We start from the raw sequence: 23,389 nt of genomic DNA, 5'->3' as shown, positions 1-23,389 counted from the left end.
GAAGCAGTGCAGGATGCTTACTGCTTTGCTATCTTGTCAGTAGCTTATAGGTGTCAGCATTAAAAGCAATATTGTATAAAGTCATGGTGGTAAACTTATTTACTTTGTAGCACTGTGTGGTCACACAGGAAGTGGGGCCAATCACTGTAGCAAGAGAGGAGGGGTTGCTGTTATTGAGGCAAGTATATTTGCATACAGTTTGGGTGTAACCTTGCGTCCTTAATCAGCAGCATCTCACTGTGCAGCGGTAGAACTGAATATAAAATACATACTTGTATTTTAAGTTCCTGTCAGTGACTAATCTGCCACTATACAACAGATATGCTTAGTAAATGCATATTTACCTTGATGACAGGAATATTAGAATTTGTCAATACAACAATATATGTAATTACAGATTTGTAATAATAATAATAATAATAATATTAGTAGTATACTAATCTGAGGCTTTCAATGAAGTCACTCTGTAAAATGCATTCGCCTTTAATTAGAATCTTTAACAAAATGTGACTTTCTATATAATTCTGTTTAATGTAGCTAGGTCCAATAGCTGCTGTTTTGTCCCAGCAGTAGATTAATTATGCAGGTCACGTGGCCCCTAGCTTCCCACACACACAGCTGTTGAAATCTCATGTCCAGAACTAGCACAACAGGGTGTGTCATCACTCTCAGGGCTGGAACTCAATGCACAGGCACACTCACTGTAAATAGGATTTCACAGGGCGGGTTCATAGAAGGGGGCTGGAGTTCTGTTTGCTGGGAATGGTTTGGATCAACAGGGCTGTTAAACAGTATGTTTAGTGTTTTGTTCTTCAGCTACTTCCTGAAACAAGATGAGATAATTCAGGTAACTAATTATGTGGAATGTAAATCTGAATGCAATAATCTTGCCGATGTAGTTTGCATAAATGTTATGTGTGGTGGTTGATCTGACTGGATTAAACCTGATTCTTACTATTTATTTATTTATTTATTCATTTACGCATCACTACTTTTTAAATCTGGGGAGCCTAACCCTGCTTTTACTGCATGTCCTAATGTTTGTTTTTGGTATTCATAACTCCAGCTGGACCAAAACAAAAATTGTTATAACATACTGTCTACAGTAAATCCAGCATGGCCTCCTGAAATGTGTGAAGTGTGTTAACCTTTCCACGAGGAGTATCTAGAGTTAGATCGGGTCTTCTTGCTGATAGTTGATTATTGAAAAGATTGTTATTAGTATGTGGTTTACAATTAAGAAAAGTCTTGTTAAAGGCACAGCGAATGCAAAAGACAGGGTGTTGTGTTGTGATTACAATGCAATAATTGGTTTTGCCTTCTAAATGAGGATAATAGCTAGAGTCGTTTTTATTTAACTTTTTTAGTACTGTATTTATAGAATGTACTATTCTGCATTAAGTTTTCATTGTTCACACCCCTCCCTCGCTTATGCAATACACTTTCAACACTGCCTTAATTTTTCCTTTAGCCTTTTGGTGACACATACATGTAATGGAAGTGGCACAAAAAAAAAAAAAAACTGAAAATGCCATCGGTTGTACAGCACAATAACATATAACAATGACTTCAGCTGTTTAGATACTACTAGAATTAGATACAATGCTCCTAATAGCTGCTATGAAAATAAACTGTGTTTGAGGTTGTGAAAAGCTTTGGTTGCACCCATGCTCCTATAATAAAATTGATTGCACCAACATTTTTTTTGTCGCATATGTGTCCAAATTGGGCGCACCTTGGAGCCCTGGATTAGATAGTGAGAAACCTAAGAGTTTGCGCTGTCACGTGAAAGAGATGTGAACAATGTAGAATCTGCAGACTCCTTTTCAAATCTGTTTGTCACTTGTTCATGGAAAGATGGAGTAAGTGATACTCTGTTAATTATACATGCATGTGGTGTTTCTCTTGTTTTATCACTCCCAACTAGGAATGTCTATCCCCAGCAATTCACCATGCGTCATATTGTAGAGTTTTAGGCTGAGGGAACATGAAGCCACTTTGCGGTAGGAACTTGGCATCAGGAGACTAGGTTTCATGCCACTGCATGGCACACCAGGGGAACGTGGGATTTGATACGGCAAAGTTGCCTCAAACTAGGTCTCCTGGAACCAGGTTTCAAGCTGCTGTTTGTGAAAAAAGTGTCTATCTTCCCTCAGCTTTACTTGCATCTAGAGAGCCTCTCCAATTGGGATGAAGACATCATTTGGTCATTAATGGGATAAGATAGACCTATTGGGATATAAACAGATGGCTGTCAGTCGATCTTATCCAATTTTGGTGAAATGTGCTGTACTGATTATTGAGTGTCTTGAATATGTATTTCCTTTGTAAAATGTCTTTCTAATATACCTTCCCGTGACCTACAGTACAGCAGTTTGTAATCAAGGAAATAAAAATATTTCTTATCAGGTAGCTGGTGGTTAAGTTTTGTTGGTTAAATATTGGGAAATGATAGCTGGACTCTGATTGGCTGAGGAAGGTCACACCTGGTTAACAGTCAGCCTTGTCAGTGTAGTCATGGCAATAAACAATAAACAAGTTGGCTCTCATGTGTTTTTCCAAAATGTGGGCGTTAAAGGCACCATCAACAATAAAGTTTACTCAGATCACTACTGGTTTAAACAGTTACATTTACTGCGGCCTAGATCACATCTGACCTAGCTCTGTAACTAAAGAAGAATCTGGTACCGGTCTTTCTTTTTCACAGTCTGCTCGGTAACAGCTGATCACAGCACTTTGCAGAAGGAAAAGAGTTTCTACAGTACCAGAGGCTAACAGTATTTCATTGACCAAGTTATTTTGGCATTGTGTTTTTGGAGAGATTCAAATATAATTCTTAGGTCTTGGGTTGGTGTGGTACAGAAGGCTCCTCCACAGTCACTGACAACCATGTGCCATTGGTCTAGCAGCCAATTGTTTCTTGCTGTTTTTTAATTAATTCATGTTTGCTCAAGACATCCAGCATTGTTATCTTGTTTGTGCTGTGTGGCTTGTTAACAGAAGTTACGGCTGGTTGCAGAAGTCACACAAGCAGTTTATCAGTCAGTTGAAGCTTGTATATAAAGCCTGACTCTACATTCTTCCAGACACCTGATCAAACCTCTGAGTCACACTGCTTTCTTCCAACACCCTCAGAAACAAGAGAGGTTGACACGGTTGATAGAAATTAAAGTAAACAATTATAGATTACGCTTCATAGCCTTTTCAGGGACTGGTCATGTGAGGCACCATCTGGCAGACCATGGGGTTTTGCTGCCAACCTCTAATCTGACATAGCTTATTGTACCCTGAAGAGCAGTGGAACCTGGATAATGACGTCTTGCAGAGCATCTCTGTAGTCTCAATATGACCATGTGAAACCAGTTGCAATCTCCCTAACACCAGGCTGTGATTCCCTGCTGCAGTGTGAGGAAGGCAGCGTCCCTGTATCCTCGTCCTTCTCCTCAGCATAGTGCCAATTGGATTAGGGATGTGATGAGAACTGGACAGGGTTTCTGTTCATGAGGTTTCAGCTTTGATATTGTAAATGCCATTTAAAAATTCAAGAATTGTGCAGATTTACAGGCATTATATATTTGTGGGAGAAACTATACACTTGAACTACACTTTCTATCTAATCAGTACTGTGTGTTCTACAGCCTCTTTCAAATGTATTTTACTTTCAACAAGCTTGTTTTATTTTGGTCTTTTTTTGTGTTGTTTAATACACTGTATTGCATTTTGTTTGGACTTCAGAGAAAAAGGTGACAATCTTTTGTGTTTGTTTTATTTTTTTCAGTGTGTATTTTATTGAGAAAGTACAGTAGATGATTTAGAAGAAAGCTGAACTTGTAAATCACTAATTGCTTTAAATCATATCACTGTTGCATGCAGTGAACCATAATATATGCATTTTTATAATGGCTCAACTTTACACCCAATCACTCAATCATCCCTTAAGAATATTTAGATGTGTGCCGTCAGAATCACTCGCTGCAATCACTTGCTGCATGTCACCATACTGTCGCTGTCTCGTTGCTTTTCAGGTGAAGATACACATCAGAGCACAGCGTTGAAACATGAGTGCAGGTGATATTCAGGGGGTGGTGACTACCCCTCCCCCACCCAGCATGGGGCACAAAGACAGATACTTCGACCGGATCGATGAAAATGACCCAGAGTACCTCCGTGCAAGGAATATGTCTCCGGACCTGAGGCAAGACTTGAACATGATGGATCAGAAGAAGAGAGTCACTCAGATACTGCAGAGTCCGGTACGTTGTGCTTTGTCTGGTTTGCTGTGGAATTTCACACTAACAAAGGAAAAGAACAAAAAAGGGGGGAGGGCGGGGGGGTGGGGGCAGTTTGCATTGTGACTTTGTTCTCAGGCTGCTGTGTGGTGGAAGTAGTTAAAAGTCTGCCTTTTGAGCAAAGTCCTGGCAGTGTCAAAGTTATCCTGAACTAAACTCTGTGATGGACTGTTAATGTTCATGTAGCTTTTACAGTCTGAAGATAAACCACGTTTATAAATTTAATTAAAGGGTTCACATAGTTTTAACTTGTTTGGCCACCCATGATGATTAGGTTTGCTTTGTAATTGTAAGTGGTTATGTTGTAGGTAGTGTAAGCAGCACAAGCTTGGGTTGGAACAATAACCATGTTGACCTAGGAGAAGCTATAAAACAACATCAGTTCTGGCTTGTGATTGAAATAAAGACTATCTTTGTAACCTGTTGCATGATTTTAAATTGTATTATTTTGTTTAACATGCTGTAAATGTACTGTATGATACTGTAGAATATTTTGCTTACTGATAAATCAGACATCAGATTTTCTTCACTTTGGAAATCTATTTATTTTGTGCTGTATAATTACATCAACGCTAAACTATGATGTGCGTTAGTGACAGTGTCAGCATCCTATTTGTACGTGGGCAGGACATAATAAAGATACACGGTACATCAGTAACACTCATGGAGAGGCAGAAACAGTTAGGTTTGGTCAGCTGGAAGAACAGGTGTTTACCATCATGTTTGTCTGCATGAGTTATTAGGACATAGTAATATATTTAACAAGGCTGTCTGTCTGCAGCATGCCAGAGGACTAACTATGCTAGGTCATTTCTGGAAAGTGCACACAGCTCGTTAATGCACCCTCTGGTTCAGTCTTGTGATCTCTGATAGTATGACCCACTTTTCTTTTTGATGTGCCCCATATAGACTTCAGTCATACTGTTGTTGACTTTGAATTCCCATTTAGCAGTGAACTTGATGTACCTGACTTTCTGATAAAATAATATGTAGGTGACATGCTGTTTGGGTGAGCAGCTTGCCTACGATAAGTCACTTATGTCATAGTGGAGAGGGCTGTGTTTTCCCATCAGTATTGGCCCAGAGGGATCTGTGAATGGCAGTAATGTCACCACTAACTGGACTAGGTCTGGTTCACCAGGACCATGTCTGATAGTCAACATCATTGCATAAGAAAGCATGAGGATAGCAGGCACCGTTCTCAATAAAATATTCTTCATGTTATCTTGTGCAGAGTGAAGCTTAAGTTGTGATGGCTAAGTAAGAGTTTGGCTTTGCAGTTAGGAAATGTACCTACATCCACTTAAGGTTTGTGGTGATTTTAACAGAATTAAGGTGCTTGTCAAGCTGGCTTTGCACATTTGCTTGTCAAGCTGGCTTTGCACATGACAGGATTATTGCTTAAAGAACTGTAAATGTACTGTGATATGCTCATTAAAGTCATTGTTTTTGTACTGCATAAAAGTAATCCCTTAAAATTGAGATGTGTTTTACTAACCCTAATTAGCTCCAAAAGATTACCTCACCTGACTAACCCTTAGTTATAAATAATTTCCTGGTAGTACTGTTGCATTTCACTTTCAATTTTAAACCACAGAAAAAAGAATGTGTTAATTTACCTCTGACCCTGTGTATCAGAATTGAGCTTTAAACTGTGCATTACCATGGCAACTGCTAAATGTGAGGGAAAGTTGGCTATATTAACCAATACCATTAAGAGGAGAAACATGCTTGAATGGATAGAGGATTTATAGCACCTTCTGGGTATAAAGTGATAAGCCTGAAAAGGATGTCCAACACAGAAATACAGGTATTCACCTAAATCAAGTTGGAGTTTGACAGATAGAGATCTAGTGCATGCTGCTGTCCTGGTGAGACAGAGAAGAGAAGACTGAGCGGATGGGAATTCTAAAGACTGTCATTTTAGAATATGTGGTGAAACCAGGCAACGTTGTTTCAGCTTGCAAAGTGCCCGAAGTGGTTAAACCTGGAGGAGTGATATTGACTGTTGTTTAATTGCTTTTTATATTGTAGCAAAATGGGTTTGGGAGGAATCTGTAAAGCTATCGGTTTATTGCGAAAGAGTTTCTGAAATGAGAGGAATTGGGAAACCTCCTGCGCTGTTTTGATTACAGCAGTATTATATCCTAATGAACCTCTAGAGCAAGACTCTCCTTCAGAAACCTCCCTAAGGTTTCTCAGCTATGCACAGTGTAAGCATGCTTGTACTGTGATATTTCTAGGAAATTGGATTGTCTAGGAGGGGCTTTAGTTCCCTTTAAATGTCAAAACTTTCCTGGTAATTTGTTTCATGCAGACTAGCTGTGTTTTTCCAACATGTCATAGTTTAACGGGAATAAAAAGGCAAAAGTAATCTTGCAGTGGAGTTGAATTAAATACTTCTCAAAGCATTTCTTTTTTCTGTTATATCCAGGCTCTGTGTATGTGAATAACCGGTAAATGCAATATTAAGTTCTCAAACATGGTAGTTTTGTTAATTGATTTGAGATCAATTACTCACTTGAATTGTAAGCAACCTTAGTGTATTGCATAAGTTCAGGAAGTACAGTACATACTGTAGATGCATAAATGCCTGGTCTTGTAATGCAGAGGGGTGTATTTTACAGGTAATTTGATCAGTTATAAAGGCAACAGCTGAAGCAGGATTCATAATAGCCACAAATTAATGAACAGGGGTGATGGATTTTCCTAAGACTACAGCCATTTAATAAGGATGACTGTTGCTGGTTGTCGTTTTTTTTTGTAATTTTTGTTTGTTTATTCAATTTACCGTGTCATTGTTTATATTTTAGACATGCTTTAGAGCAGTCTATAGTAATTTGCCTACTGTAAGGAGGACATTTACAGTATCCTCAGGGGACCCAATCTGACAGAGTGTCGGCTTATCAAAAATGTAAAGAAGGTTGGACAGCCCTTGTTTTTGAGATACAAACCAGTATAACCCTCCAGTAGCGCTACCACCCCACTCCCAACCAACAAATTAACAACTGTACACAGATCAGAAAAACAGGGCAATGAAAACTGCTGTGACCTGCAGGGAAAGGGGTTGGAGTCAACACATTTCTGCAACTTTTTAGTAGAAAGTTAATGTCTTTCCAGCGATTCCTTTTTTGGTCTGTTTTAATACATTTCAAAGAACCATTTTTAACTATACCAAAGCTCATGTTATTAACCATTGATGTTTCTCATTTATTTATTTATTTTTTAATCTAGGCCTTCAAAGATGAACTAGAAGGCCTAATTCAAGAACAGATGAAGAAGGGCAACAACCCTACAGGGCTTCTGGCGTTGCGGCAGATAGCAGACTTAATAATGACCAGCTCGATGGCAGGATTCTCCACCTCTCCCCTCAGTAAGTACTGTAGTGTATTGTCAGGGCCCTTGTAAATTCCATTGGTAATGCAGTACTGTAATCAGGTTCCATGCCCCTTTGGCATCTGAACCAGAGGCACTTGCAGGGAGACCTGCATAAACTGCTGATTGTGATAAAACAAGCTGTCTAGCCAGCCTGATGAAGTGCACTGTCCCTGCATTCTGTACTGGAGAGACTCTCCCAACTAATCCCAGCTCTCTCCCTCTGCCTCTTCCAATTGGTCTGTTTTTACCGTAACTGTCATTCAAAGTGATTGCCAACTGTGTCACTTCATACACTTTTACTAACAGAAAATGTAGGCTACACCACATTTTAGCTGATAAATAATAAACCCACAGATTTCACAGTCGTTGTGATAGTGTGTTTGAAGCCTTGTATGCTTGGATTATTTCCCAACTCGGAGGTTGAGGTCTTTATGTAATCTAGTGGTTAAAGAAATGGGCTTATAACCAGGAGGTCCCCGGTTCAAATCCCAGTTAAGCCACTGACTCACTGTGTGACCCTGAGCAAGTCGCTTTTTTTTTTCTTTTTTTTTTTTTTTAAACAAGCAGTAGCATGTAAAGCTGTGACCATATACCTAGTAGTTACTATTGTTTAAATAGCTTCAGTTTTGTTTTTTTGGGGGGGTGGGGTTACATAGCTGTTGGCATTAGGACCTGTTCTCTACTTGTGTGTTTGTGAAGAGAACACACAGGCTGTGTAATCAGAGGGACAACACCTCTCTGCTGCTTTTTAATTACAGTGCCATACCAACAATCAAAGGCAGCTTACTTAGAGCTGCCTCCATGGCTGTTCAGCCCACAGACATGAGAGGTCAAAATAACAACGCTTTATCTACACAACTATATAGTTCATGTGATTTTTGTGCCCTGTGCAAGTCTTACACTGATGGTTATTGTGTTTATGCTAACATATTGCAGATAACCAAACTCCTAGTGCACTGTTTGGTTAGTAAGGTTACTATTTTTGCAAATATTAAGACTTTTGATAGGAACAGGGAAAAAAAAAAAAAAACTATCAATTCATTACAATAATTGTATGATTTTACTACATTGCAAACAAAAATGCCTACCTTGTATATGCAGTACATAATGTTTTACTGTAACTACAGTAACTAGAAGTCATAATATTTATAGCAATAAAAAGAAACGTAACACTTCATTGAGAAGTTTCCTAGTAATAATGAATACCCTACAGAATGTATTCAGAGTGATCTCAGTTTTAATTAAACCTTTTTATCTGGGTTCACATACCTTTTATTAGCGCTAATCTAGGACTATCCAAAGTTACCTCAGGTATGGTAGTTAGGGTTTGTAAAGAAACCTGTTTATAGAATGCATGAACATTTAGGTAACAAAAGCAAAAATAAATGTGGGCATCCAGCTCTTCTACTCTATATTGTTTGAGGCTGATTATGTGCCGCCTCCCAAGTTAATTTACAAAGTGAAAGTGTTAATTGTGTCTCATTTAGGCCTTGGAATGGTCACGCCCATCAACGACCTGCATGGGATGGAGTCCTCAGCCTTTGTGAAAGGGGAGAAGCTGACTCGGTGTAAACTGGCCAGCTTGTACAGACTGGTGGACCTCTTCGGCTGGGCTCACCTAGCCAGCTCCTATATTACAGTATGTGCCACACTTTATTATACAGGGAGCCAGTCATGTTGAGACTCGGTGTACTGTATGCTTTGGGTTTCAGGACCTCCACATATTGAATGTCTAATGCTAAAGCCTGTCAAAACTGCTGCAAACCAGGCGGATTCATCACCTGTATGGCAAATACAACTATCTTGCACATAAGCATAGGCAGCTGTGGCCTGCTACAAAGAATTCATAGACATTCAAGTAAAAAAAAAAAAAAAAAAAAGCATTTTCTATTAATAAGATACATTTCAACTAAACCTCGCATTTGATATTTTCCCCAAATAAAATTAACCCTGTGATATATTATCCTGCATGGCTTCATTGCTGTTTTTTTCTTCACATTTGTGCCAGGTGAGGGTCAGCAAAGAACAAGACCATGTCCTCATCATTCCCAGAGGGCTGTCCTTTGCTGAAGCCACAGCTTCAAACCTGGTAGGTACAGTAGGACTAAGTCATTATAAAAGTAATTTGAATTCTATTTAAGTTTTGTTCCAGTGCAAAATAATGTCTTGTATTCCTGATACATGACTTCAAGGCAGGTAAGCAGTCTTCATTTCCAGCACATCTGAATGCAAGGGTGTTTTTCAATGTGTACAGTGACTCTATGATTGATAGGCACAAGGTATTTGTATTTCCTCAAAGTCATTGTTAAATCACAAGTGTGTTTTAGATGTATATATTTATAACAAACCATAGTACAAGACGTTTATCAAAATGCCATGCTTTGTTTTTGGCCTTGTATGTGCAAACACACATACATGCATATCTATTAAGATAAATCACCCAACCTGCAGCATGTGCTCAGTTGTATAGCTGAAAACAGTCTTTGTTGTCGGGTATAAAGAAGGAACTGTGCTTGGTGTCACTGCAGACCTTTGCATGAACTGATGCAGCTCTGATACCCGAGTGTTTATACATGTGCAACAGAACAGGTGGCTGAGTGGCATGGATTTAGAGCCCTTGTGTTTTAGTCTGTTGTTGTCTATGCTGTCTGTATATATGTATGTCCAGCAAAACAGGTGGATTGTAAAGTACCGTAAAATTTCAATTAAACACCTCCAGCGTTTATTTACAATATTTGCCAGCAGACCAAGCACGTGTTGGAGACCAGCAATTATTTGAGACCGGCGTTTATATTAGATCACTAGCTTCACATGCTTCAAGCAGTCATTGTAGCAACATCGTAACTCAGTTTAACCTTGTAGCAACATCGTAACTCAATTTAAACATTCCAGCAACTTTGTTAAAAGGTTGTGTGTCAGTGGGAACTAAGTAATAGTTTTGTTTTATAACAAAATTATTTTGTATTGTACACCCTCAAGTATAAAGAGTAAATAATATAATATAAAGTATTATTAGTCTTTTTGTATGCACTGGTTAACAAGGATACTGTATGCAAAACCTTGAAAAATGAACAAGCACAAGTACGAATTTGTATGTAAAAATGGAATTAGATCTACCATTGTTAATAATAATAATAATAATAATAATAATAATAATAATAATAATAATAACAGTTAAATCCACTAAAAGACAGCCCTGTAGATGTCGGAACACAGGTGTGTAGGCTACGCTTACAGCATCATAATAGTAATGCAAACTTCTAAAATGTTTTATCAATAATTATCAATATCAAAAATAAATGTATTGTTTAATCTCAAACTTGTACATTGGTAATACAACAAAACACGTTAAAATATAGCAATAGATTTGTATCTGGCTTACTTTCAGCACACTTAAAATTATCAAAACTTTTAATAATGTAATAACTGCATTAAACAAATGTGCATTACATGTAGGCCTGCCTTAAATTATGTTTTCTATTCTACAATGCTGATGTCACTAGCAGTTCATTACGCTCAAGCACCTCTTCCTCAGCTTCAATGGCAATGACAGAGACCTGCCGTTTATTTACAGTGTTTGCCAGCAGACCCAGCTCGTATTTGAGACAGGCCATTATTTGAGACCCGGCAAATATTTGAAGTTTACACAGAATGTCCATTCAGTTGCCAGAAAACATACCCGTTGAACAGGTGTTTTAAAAACCCACATTTAATACTACATTGTTAAAGTGCTGTATAATCTGCAAGTGGTTGATTGCAACAACAACAAAACTTTAATAATATTTACAGTTAGACTAGCTGTAAACTAAGTAAGAAAACACTACACTTCAGGTTTAGTGATGCATTCCTGCTGAGGAAAACAGAGTTGCAAACTGTTTTATTTATTTTTTTTTTTTCTTAAAGCAAACATGCAATGCATTAGATCAGTTTGTCTGTAAGCTTTAAGTCTCCAGCACTGGATATTACATTGATTTAGAGATGGGAAAATTATACATTAAAAGCATGGGGAGGGTGGGGGGGTTGTCGTGGATTTTATTCAAACCTCTCCCAAAAAGCTGGTAGGGTTGCTGTTTAACTTTTCTTCTTACTCAGAACACATTGAGCTTGCCAGCCGTGTTTGTTGTAACCTGCCATTACAAGCCCCATGTGAGGAAATGACTTCATGGGAGCGTTTTGGATTGAGCTAATCAGTAATCAATACCAGCTGTGTTTACAGAGTAACCGCCATCAAAACATGTCAGCTTTTTGCATGTTTTAAAAGTCCTGTAAAGCTGTGCGCATACTAAACAAGCTACTTTAAAGGTGGAGAGTACTTACTATTTAGAGGAAACTATAAAGAGGGTGTGTAACTAAAATAAATCTTAATAGGTAGTGTAGGCCGATCTCCGAAGTTTTGATTTCCTTGTGTTTTTTTTTAAATAATGTGGGGCAAAATAAGTTAGCCACAAATACAGTTCAAGGGCAATTAGATGTCACACCTGTTGATGCAAGAGTGTTTTGTTGAGTGTTTTGTCTGGTGAGCAAAATGGATGGATTCTATCATTGTGCTGTACTGTCCATTATACAATACTCAATACTACATTATTATACTCTAAGGCACAAAGTTGAACTAGTATGGTATGTTAAATGTGTAAAGATAAACCATGTATAAAGATAAAACAACTCTCCCTTTACTCTCCCCAGGTGAAGGTGAACATTATTGGGGACGTTGTGGATCAGGGTTGTACAAACCTGAGCATTGACCATGCTGGGTTCAGCCCCCACTCTGCTATCTACGCGATGCGCCCGGACTCCAGGTGTATCGTACATCTCCACACACCTGCAGCTGCAGCTGTAAGAACTGCCAACCACTGCTTTTAATCCAGCTCTTTTATTAAAGCTGAAGTATCGGGCAAAAGAAAGAATTTAAACAATCGCTTGCTGGAATGCAAGCAATGTTAAGACTCGGTCTGAAACACATTTTCTGTGTGTTTGTATGTCTGCGGTAATGGGTGAAATGCTGCTGGATTATCATATGAAGTTACTTAGAGAATGTATTGAACAGTCTTTTGTACAGTAAAATGATGTGGCTAATACTAAGCTCTTTCAATTCTATTTAGGTTTCATCTATGAAGTGTGGCATCCTCCCCATCTCCCAAGAGGCCCTCGTTCTTGGTGATATTGCCTACTTCAATTACCAAGGGTGCCTCGATGAACCAGAAGAGAAAGTTGAGCTCCAAAAAGCTCTGGGTCCATCTTGCAAGGTACTAGTAAATTTGTATTGTATTGTAAGGATTGTATTTTTTTTTTTTTTTACCTAAGTAAACCCTTCTACATTATTGATGAGCTTTGAAAACCATAATATTGATTTATTTTACATTAGTACAGTACTACTTGTACAGTAGTGTGTGTTCATAGTTTCCAAACTATTCCTCCCTTCTGTTCCCAGGTGCTGGTACTGAGAAATCATGGTGTGGTTGCTCTCGGGGAAACGATGGAGGAGGCCTTTCATTACATGTACACTGCCCAGTTAGCCTGTGAAATCCAGGTAAGATTACTTGTTGGCATGTTACTCCTTGACGATAGTTAGCGGCTTGTAGATACCCAGTTTGCACCTTGTCAAACCAGTTATAAAAAGCACAGATCAGCTGATGGATGCAGAACGAATCAAGACCATCTTTTTGTTTGGTAACTAGCTGGTAATGTCACCCAGCAGACCAAGGAAATGCTAAGCCGAAATGCATCAGGTTTTTTTAGCCAGTAGTGTTTTTTTGATGTTAGATGTTCAGGAAGGTGGGCTTGTCTACAATGTCGCACATTTATAACCACAAATCTAGGCTTGTATCGGCTCCAGAAAGAGCTTTTTAAACAACCCTAATTTCCTTCATAGTCTTGTTATTTTGTAAAAACAGGCCAGCACTGTGAACCATGTTCATCTTTTTTTTCTTGTTATAATGACATTGTGTGTACATGATATGAAATATTAATGTCTTGCATTAGACTTGTCCAGCGATTTTTATCTTACACCTACTGGCAAGCAAGTGGCTTAAATTGCAGCTGAAGTTTAATCTATGAAAGTATCAAACCCCTGCTAACAACATTATTGTACCTAGGAACAAGAATCCTTTATGTTCATATTCCATCAGAAACGGGAGACGCATTTCTCTCGCATTCAAAAAAAATGTGACTCATCAAATACTTCTCCTGACGGCTACGGTTTGTGTGGCTTTAAAAGCTTGTTTTGCCATTTAAACCATTTTGTTCTGTAATGTTTTTTTGGCATGAGGTTTGGGCAAGACTTCTATTTAAAATAATAACGAAGAAAAACATCACCTTGGATGCAGACCCTCCTAACAATTGTTCATAAACCAACACGTCACGTTACAAAGCTACATTACCATGGTTTATTTTTCTAAGGTAAATGCATTGTCGTGTTCCGGGGGAGTGGAAAACCTGATTGTCCTGGACTTGGAGAAGTACAAGGCTGTCACACAGGGAGTGGCGGTGGCAGGGGTCAGCATGGGCACCCAGCAGAAATGGAAAGTGGGAGAACTGGAGTTTGAGTCACTCATGAGGATGCTGGATAACCTGGTGAGTGTGACAGGACAGGAGGGAACAGCTTTGCAGAAAAAAGATATATTTCCACTTCTTTTTAAAAATGATTTAAGAATGATTTTACATCATACAGGAACTGTATCAGGGTTATCAAATTGCTATACAGCAGGCTCTGCCAAATCGTTCAGCCAACACATTGTTTTTCTTGTGTTTGCTGTAAGCGCCTGTCTAGAGTATCCTACGTATTTGGAACTTTCATCCTGTCTTCCAGACTACAGTGCTTTATTACGAGACTGTCTGGTGGATGATTTTATATTGTTCTGCAGACACTGCTGTCTGGTATTATTCTAACAGCATCCATAGCTGTAACATTGTTCCATTGAATTTCAACTACAATTGAAAGAGTGTGAGCTATTGGGGAATGTTTAATTTATCTAAACTGCAGTCAGTTGTTTAAGTCAATCAAATATGACCATTCCTGGCATTAAAAATGTTTTTTACAGACAGAAATACAATAAAGAGACTCTAATAACTTTAGATGTTTGATTTTCATAACCATGGTAGACAAAGCGCTACTACTATTTAGATCAATTTAAAGAGACCCCAGTGTGTGGTACAGTTAGCTGCTGAAAGTAACTGTCTCTCTGTCAGATATGTATGTTTACTGTATGTATTCTCAGTTATTATCTCCTGACAAGTCATGTGTAAAAGAAAAATGAATACGTCTTGATTGTCTTATCCTGCTTTCTTGGGAAACCCTCTCAATCAAATATGAAAAGAAGTTCTTGATGAAATAATCTGTTCATTGCGGAGCCGTCAATATTTTTCTACACACAAGAGATTTGCAAGCAAGCCACGTGACTGAAGTGAAGACACTTTTCTATTGTGCATCTTCCAGGGCTACAGGACAGGCTATGCCTACAGACACCCCATAATTAGAGAGAAGCCCAGACACAAGAGCGAAGTGGAAATCCCCGCCACCTCCACTGGCTTCCTGTTCGATGAGGACAGCGCAGCGCCACGCTCCGCTGTCAACTTCCTGGCACAGAAACAGCAGCGTGAAAAAACACGCTGGCTCAACTCCCCTAATACCTACATGAAGGTGAACGTGGCGGAGGAGCCCCATAACCGGGAGAGCAGCCCCAGGAATAAGATAACGGTGAGTGGAACCTGGCTGCAGCATCATCACTGGAGCTTTCCACTACTGCTTCTCCTCTCAACTTTAACAGCACTACAATAAATGATACGTGTGCACGTCTGTTCTGTACTTCACATTCACAGAATATATATATATATATATATATATATCACAAACACAGGGGTTCACAGTGCTATCATTGGCTGCTTCAAGTTTTTATTACGAAATGGAGAGCGATAGGTAGAACCACTCAGTTCTTAACATCAATCATTTTCTTTTAATGGGCACTTGAAACAACCAGTGATAACAGGGATCTCCTATTAAGCTGTCCATTCAGAGAAGAGGGATGGAGTTACAGGGAGCGGAATTATGAAGCTCGCTGATACTTCACTTCCCAAACTGAGCGTGGATGAGAGGAGTTTAAAAAAAATAAATAATAATAAGTATAATTACATAAGCATTATACTTAAAATAATATTATTTTCAGTTAAATATGTTTGTGCTGTCATGCTAGCATGAATCCCCATGGCAGGAATATGGTGGTAGGCATGAGGACCTAATGGTAAAAGCCTGTGTGTGTGTGTATTTATTTTATTATTTTTTTTTTTTATATAGCGCCTTTCATAGTGGACACCCATCACAAAGCACATATATAAAATCTGTTGTTTGAGACTGCCACCTGGAGGATATAAATAAAATTGCAAACACAGAAATTAGCAGTTTTTTGCGCCCTAGAAAATATGGGAGGCAATAGTATTGTAACAAAAATAATTAAAAGGCATTCCAGTTCCTAATTATATATGGCTGTTTAAATTATACGGTTGTGCGTGTGTGTTTTAGCTACTAAATTAGTCTTTTTCTATTATAAGGTCTAAAAAAAAAACAAAAAAAAAACCAATCCAAATCCTAACTTGCCTGGAACTGCAATAACAAATGCATTGTGGACCCAGACTACATGTTTCTAATGTTTTTGACTTTATAGTGGATGAAGGCAGATGATTGTACTAAATCCAGCAGCGGCACTCCCATCAAAATCGAAGATCCTAATCAATTTGTTCCATTAAACACAAACCCCATCGAAGTTCTGGCAAAGAGAAACAAGGTGAGAACATGACCATGTTTTAGCTGCAGTATGTGTAACTCCTATGCTAGTAATGTCGTAACAGCTTTGATTTCTGCTCAGTCCAGCTTAAACTCATTAATAGGGCTCCAGAAAGCTTCCAAAAACACCAGCATTCATTTGCTGTGATGATCACCCAGTGGTGATTTATGAAAGTGGCATTTTCTGTACACAAGTATTACTGGGCTGCAGTTTATGCTGACAGAGCCTCCAGTAAAGTAGATGAGTGTTACACTATATGCATTATACATAAGGGAAATGTACAAAGTTTTGATATCAGAACCTTTTTTTTGTCAGATAAGAGAGCAGAACCGATTTGACCTCATGACAGCTGGACCACAATCTCAGCTCTTAGCCGGCATAGTGGTGGATAAGCCCTCGACAGTAAGTATCTCTTAATCCCTCCTGAGATGCATTTATTTATTTATTTATTTTGTTTATTTTATAATATTCAGCATACATTGTGTGTTATCTCGACTGGAATTGGGCACACTAATGTTTTTAAAGTTTTTTTTTAAAAGCTTAAGTGTGTTCTCGGAATACTAAAGTGATATATTTCTCCACCTGATCTGTCAAAATGTGCATTGCAGTTCTCTACCACTGGATGTCCCACAGTCTCACTGGGAATAATAGTAATGTAACCTTCATGGGACCCAGAGGTGAAGTAACACATGGTCAGGCATATGCCGCAGAAGCTTCCCTGAGGGATATAGGTGATAACTGAGTGAAATATCAGCTGCCACTAATGCTCAGTGATTTCAACATTAGTGTACACGTAAAACCTTACAAATTAAGTTAAGTAGGCACACATTTCAGCTACTTTTAAAATGCACTCCTGTCTGTATTAAGTTTATAAAGAGCCTGATTTTTGGCCTTTTATCCACATTTCTTAAATCCAAGGTGCATTTTCTGGAGGTAAAGAATAGCTCTGTGGTGCTGCACTGTGTATGCTGAATATTTGCCATTGTTAAACACTGCTTGTTTGCTTTCCACTCCCCAGCCGTATGTGGTATCAGATGAGGAGCAAACTGGCCCCCTCCCTCCAAACCCTTTCACAGAGCTGAGTGAGAGAGAGATGGAGGAGTATAAGAAGACAGTGGTGCTGCGACAGCAAGGATACGAGGGTAAGAACACAGAGCTCTGATTGCCACAGGATATTGGGAGCTGCTACTCCCTTGTATCTCTAATTGGAAAACATTGATGAAGTGGAACTACTGCAAGCACATTCAGCTTTATTTTATTATTTTCAAATAGCACAATAAACAACGCTGCATTCATAGGCATGTCAACAAGGTCACTAATTAGCGAATAGCCAGTTCAGGGGATACATGCAAACTTTCACAGAGTGAAGATTTAAACACCACGTTTCCAAAAGCGGACTGACTGAACTTGGTAATACTGTAGTTTTTTAGGCTTGCCCTGCTGTCAAGCATTCATTTTGTATCTAAACCCCTTCTTGCTCTCTCACAAAAGTGGTTTGAGTGAACATCATTTGTGTCATGATGCATCTACACCAAATTGATACTAAATACAGCTTCACAGTGGCAAACACAGAAGATGGTTGTCATTATTGTTGTTCCTTTCCTAACACGATAAAGCAGGACAGTCACTTGATAACATTTATTAATAATAATAATAATAATAATAATAATAATAATAATAAAACTAGTTACTTGTGGTTGCTGTGTTTATCTCCATGCATATGCTTTATTGCTGATGCAAACTAATAATATGACTGACTACTAAACAGCTGGCTGATCTGCATGGCTTCTAACAGATGTTTGAAAACAAAACTCTTCCCTTGCAGATACAGAACAGGATTTCACATCTGATGATGGTTCCACACTTTCACAGTCTCTGTCACAAACTCAGTCTCCTCTAATAACTCCAGCTCCAGAAGCAGGTATACCCTTTCACATGTTTAGAGATCTCAGAGGTTTCTTTTTTTCTTTTTTTTTTGGATGAGGTTTGTAAATCTGTGTGTGTGCCCTGCAGGTTTTCAAAAGCTGCCAAGCACAGTTAAACTAATAGCAAGGTTAATGCTATGTGTTATTTTATAATCAATGCATTAGTTGCTGTTTTGTCCTGGAACAGATTTGTTTAAAGTCAAGCCCTTGTTGGATGTCCACTTGGTTCTGTAGCTCAGTGCAGGTTCTGTTTAGTTGCTTGCGTTGGTGATGTCATCATGTTCTGTCTAATGCAAGGGTGCGGATGGGATTCATTCACCTGCCCCATACCAGCACTGCTCTGACTCAAGCAGGCACAAGAAACCTCAGCAAAGCAAACCTTGCTGATGCTCACCATTGCTACCAAATCCTTTAGATGCTCGCCACTATTACCAACTGTCACTAGTGTCACTAGCCTTTCACATCTGAAGGACTTGGTTCAAATACAGCTGAGTCCTCTGTGGAAAGTAATCCATAGCACATCTAGGCAGAAGTGTGTGTGTACAACTCCTTAAATATTAACGTACTGTAACTAGAACATTGTATTTCTATCATGGGGGGGGGGGTTGTTGGATCTGTTTTAAAAGAATAAAAACACATGGAAGTTGTCGTATGATTGTGAATTCAAAATTGTCTCACTAAACTTTGTTTTCCTAGAAAACCACAGAGACTCCAACTTGACCCCCCAGGGCACCCCAGCTGTGATTGTGAATGGGAAAGACGACCTTCATGACGTGGAGGAGGACCTGACAAAGCGAGTGAGCCAGCTGACCACCAGCACTGTGGGGAGTGTGGAAATCACCATCAAACCAGCGGAGAAGATAGAGGAGACCCTGTCTCCCGAGAGCTCTCCCTCCAAATCACCCTCCAAGAAGAAGAAGAAATTCCGCACGCCTTCCTTCCTCAAGAAGAACAAGAAGAAGGAGAAGGCTGAAGCTTAGGGAGGAGCATTATTTCTTTAGTTTTTTTTTTTTTTAAATGAAAAATTCAAATTTTGTGTTTTAAAAAAAAAAAAAGAAACAAATGAAAGAAAAAAAAGGTTAACAAGTTTATGCCTCTCTCTCTCTTTTTTTTTTTGGGGGGGGGGGGGGGGGGAGGAGTTTGGGCAGTGATTTCACATGAAAGTTCAAACTGGATTTATAATGTTATAATGTGAGCCAGTCGGAAGCTGAAATAAATCCTGCCTACCAGGCTTGCAGGCAGTTCTTCAGTCTTCCCTCCTTGATAGGCAGGTGAAGTGGCAGAGGAAGTAATTTTTTGCTACCTGAATTGTTACGTTTTGGTGGTTAAATGCAAAATAAATGGGGCAGGCATCAAATGCTGCATTTAATTCATTGTATGCAATTCATTAACTGCATGCTACCCACCCTTTTGTTATATATAGAATAACGCTTTTTTTGCTTCTGTTGAGGTGAACGGTCACGTTTAGTGTTTTCAGCCAACTAGGTTCTGGAACCATTGTTCATTTTGTTAGGAATGCGCACCATACAGAATCTAAGTGACTGCCACAGTGGAAGCTAACAAGTTATTGCACGTTCGCGGGTTTAGAAACCAGTTCAAGATGAATGGAGTCTGTACAGATTGCCTTGTAACTGCACAGCCATACTATAATTTCAAGACAAACTGTTAATTCTGCACTGACTCAAAAAACAATAGCATTGAAAGACCTGTGTGGTGTTTTATTTGGAATATAAAAGTACTCGTTCGTTCTATTAGTTTACTTTTTTATTTCATGCCAAAAGAAAAGAAAAATCACGTTTTAGTGAATCATCATAATCTCAAGGTTTAATCATTTTTAATTTTGTATTTTAAATTGCATTTAGAAAAGAAAATAGAAGATTAATCTCGCCGAATCAGGACTTTTTATTACACTTAAACCTGGTTAACATCACTCTTTTTATACTGTTGCGTTAAACAAATGACAAGCATGTATAGCAACAAGTTATAGAACTAATCTAGTGATGCATGCTTTGTGAAATGGTGTAGTTATGATACAGGCATTGTAGCTCAGATTACTAAAAACATATATAGAGGACTTATAGAAAAACTGGATTTTGTTTTTTATAGATTTTTTTTTTTTTACTGCTCTTTTTTGTGGTATTTAACAAATCATTAAATGCTGGTGTTCCATAATGTACCCAAAATGAAGGAATGAGAAAAAAATGGAAAGGTTGTGGTTGAGTGATGAAAGGGTTAGACCAACTATGGTAAATGTGGCATAATGTTTTTGAAAGTCAATGCTAGGCTATGGTTTGTGTCAGTAAGTATATTGTAAAAAAAAAAAAAAAAAAAAAATAGAGAAAAATTCAATAATTGCAGCTACGTATGTAACCAGTTCCAATGAAAATCAACTTGCATAGAAAGACTACCAGAACGGCACCCTGCATTTTTATATAGTATCTGAACAGCAGGCGCTTAAAGAGCTGTAATCAAACACAACAACAGCAACCAAGCATGTTTCAATTGCAGTTTCTCACACTGACGTCACTATTAAAGGATACAAGAATGAATTCATCATCTGGTTATTCTTAGAAAGGAATATTTTCATCTGACGCTTTTTTTTTTTTTTTTTTTTTTTTATCCTATATAGTCACTTACAATTGTAGGTGTACAATTAGCTGTGTTTGTTTTAATGCATTTTTATCACATTGGACAGTCTAGAGTTTTCATTTTAGAGCAGCTTTTTGTTTATTTAAACTGAAACTGAATATATTTACATATATAAAATCTGTGGAAAGAGTCTACGTTGAGCAAACATATTTTGACTTGGCTGTTGTAGCTTTGAGCAACTGTATACTAATATCCCAGCTAGCAATGTGAATGAGTTGCTATGGAAGACGGGGAGTGGGCAAGCTTTGTATGTTGCAAAGAGGGAGGCCAGGTTTGGATAGATGAAAGTTGAAGGAGGTGAGAGAGCGCTTTACAAGACAGAACCTTGCATTAACTAATACTGGAAAAAAAAAAAAAAAAACACCCTATGATAAAATGTTTAATCTCAACTGTTTTATTTGCTATTGTTTTTATGTGTTAAACCATATTTTTTCCCTTGTTTGTATTAAAACATATTTTTGAAATCGTTTTCTGAGCACTATGCGTTCATAACCGTTTTTAAAGTGTGTACATTATTTCTGAATGGCTGTGCATTGCTTACCTTCCTTTTGTTTAGTTTTTTTGCACCTTGTTTTTGTAATGTCTCTTATTCATTTTGTTTTAAACTTAGCTTTGGCTGCTTGAGTATGAGCCGAGTCAATCTGTGACCTGTGGAAACTATATAAATGCTTATCTAATTTAGTTGCTTTTAGATGTATTGCGAATCAGTGTACATTCACAAATAAATAGTATTTTAAGGAATGACTGCCATGTTAATCTGTGAAATTGGGGACGTGGTCTTGTGTTAAAGGAGAACTCCACTATTGGTACTTTTATGAATGTATTATTCAATTGCTTTTTCAAGCTTAGATTGTAGTATGCCAGGCATATTTTTAGTTTGTGTGTGTGAACATTATATTTCTCTCACCAAATAATGAGTGACATGGCCAGGGAGATTAAATGCATATTTAATCAAGACAGGGGAGCCACAAGCGAGTATCGCCACTAGACTAAATACAATATGCAAGAGGCACATCAGGACACATACATGCCACTTACCCTCGGGTAAGACATGGGGAAATGGAGGTAAAAAGAGATTTTCAGTTGCCTTTATTGAATACAAAACACACAATTTGTTGAGTTCTTTGTTTTTCAACCTGTCCTGTATTTGTATCAATAAAGAAATCCTTAATAACCTGACGGTGTAGTGTTGACAATATCCTTTAACTTAGCAATGTTTAACCAAGGCTCCTATTGCTTTCTTAAACATCTATAAGTTTTTGTAAGTCCTTTAAAAGGCATTTATTTATTTGGAAGCTACATACACGGTCAACAAGTGTAATACAAATATAGCACTTCATATAGCAGCGTTCTTGCTTTAAAAAAAATTTAATTCATTAAGCGCAAAGGTGTTTGGTCCTTTTGTATTTTCAGTTCCATGTTTAAAAAAATAAATACATTTAAGCAATTTAGCTTATTAGAGCTATTGCCAAGTTTTTAGAAGCTGCAGTAAACGGTTACTAGTCAGTAATGCAGGGCTTTGTGGCATTTTATTTTTATATCCCGTTTGGGAGGTGTTTGTGTAAAGGCAGTAAAACCACTGTTGGTTGTAAGCTGTGTAGTGTGCTGGTTTGGGCACCAGGTGGAGATATGTGACACTGCATACCTGCTAGTGTAAACGATTGCTGTTAAAACAGGTAAATATTCTAAAAACTTTTATAGCAGCTACCTGTTCCTACAGTTGTTAATTCGATTTATAGATAGTCTGACAGGTGTTTGTTTAGGGCTCCAACATCCAGCCTATTCAAATAACCTCTTCAAACAATACCAGCTGGTGAAAGACTGTCCTTCAAGAGTACAATGCATGTTTGTGACACTGCTGATGAAAATGAATGCAGTGCATTGCATTATTTTGAATATGTTGAACAATATGATTTTTAAGTATTTTGTTTTGAACTGAAAGCTCCTGCCTCCATTACTTCTTGATCCATGAGACTGGGTTGTTGGATCTGGTTCTCAGAGATTATTTCTTAGTGGGATCTGCATACCATGCAAATGGTTGGCCAGCCAACAGTAGTAAACAGACAGTAGTTTTTTTTTTAGTTTTTTTTCACTGATTACGAAACTAGTTTACAAATCTTTACAGCACCTTTGAACTATTTTTTAAATAACAGCTTTACCATTGAAAACCTTCACACAAAAAAGCAGTATGTTCAAAATGTAACCAATGTCCCTGAATTGATATAGGCTCTACCAATACCAAAAAAAAAGGGCTCTCTGAAAGGCTGTTGCAGACGGCTGGTTACAGCACACAGGGTAGTTCACATTTCTATTAGCAACCCCAAGCTGGGTTTGTGGGCAGGATTGCTGGGGAAGGGAAATTATCTGCAAATAG

The 23,389-nt window shown here is 38.2% G+C and overlaps 1 protein-coding gene across 6 annotated transcripts in view; it reads left to right on the top strand.

Annotated features, from left to right (window-relative positions):
• LOC121325515 (gamma-adducin-like) overlaps positions 1-19,408 on the top strand; it is a 60,368-nt gene extending 40,960 nt beyond the window's left edge. For 4 of the 6 annotated variants that reach the window (XM_041268057.1, XM_041268058.1, XM_041268060.1 and 1 more), the window contains 14 exons: positions 4,026-4,253; positions 7,524-7,662; positions 9,155-9,306; positions 9,676-9,756; positions 12,351-12,500; positions 12,767-12,910; positions 13,096-13,194; positions 14,064-14,237; positions 15,100-15,360; positions 16,322-16,441; positions 16,757-16,843; positions 17,460-17,583; positions 18,267-18,362; positions 19,063-19,405. In XM_041268057.1, the coding sequence (XP_041123991.1) occupies positions 4,059-4,253; positions 7,524-7,662; positions 9,155-9,306; positions 9,676-9,756; positions 12,351-12,500; positions 12,767-12,910; positions 13,096-13,194; positions 14,064-14,237; positions 15,100-15,360; positions 16,322-16,441; positions 16,757-16,843; positions 17,460-17,583; positions 18,267-18,362; positions 19,063-19,346 (2,106 nt within the window). In that variant the 5' untranslated portion in view covers positions 4,026-4,058 and the 3' untranslated portion in view covers positions 19,347-19,405. Of the gene's footprint in view, positions 1-678; positions 848-4,025; positions 4,254-7,523; positions 7,663-9,154; positions 9,307-9,675; positions 9,757-12,350; positions 12,501-12,766; positions 12,911-13,095; positions 13,195-14,063; positions 14,238-15,099; positions 15,361-16,321; positions 16,442-16,756; positions 16,844-17,459; positions 17,584-18,266; positions 18,363-19,062 lie in introns of those variants that run through there. The other 2 variants (XM_041268056.1, XM_041268061.1) reach the window with 2 other exon arrangements.
• Positions 19,409-23,389: the final 3,981 nt, after the last annotated feature.

The sequence above is a fragment of the Polyodon spathula genome, chromosome 13 (assembly GCF_017654505.1).
Source record: "Polyodon spathula isolate WHYD16114869_AA chromosome 13, ASM1765450v1, whole genome shotgun sequence".
NCBI classification, from domain to species: Eukaryota; Metazoa; Chordata; class Actinopteri; order Acipenseriformes; family Polyodontidae; genus Polyodon; species Polyodon spathula.
The sequence above is the reverse complement of the archived record's forward strand: the minus strand, read 5'-3'. Positions and strand labels throughout refer to the sequence as shown.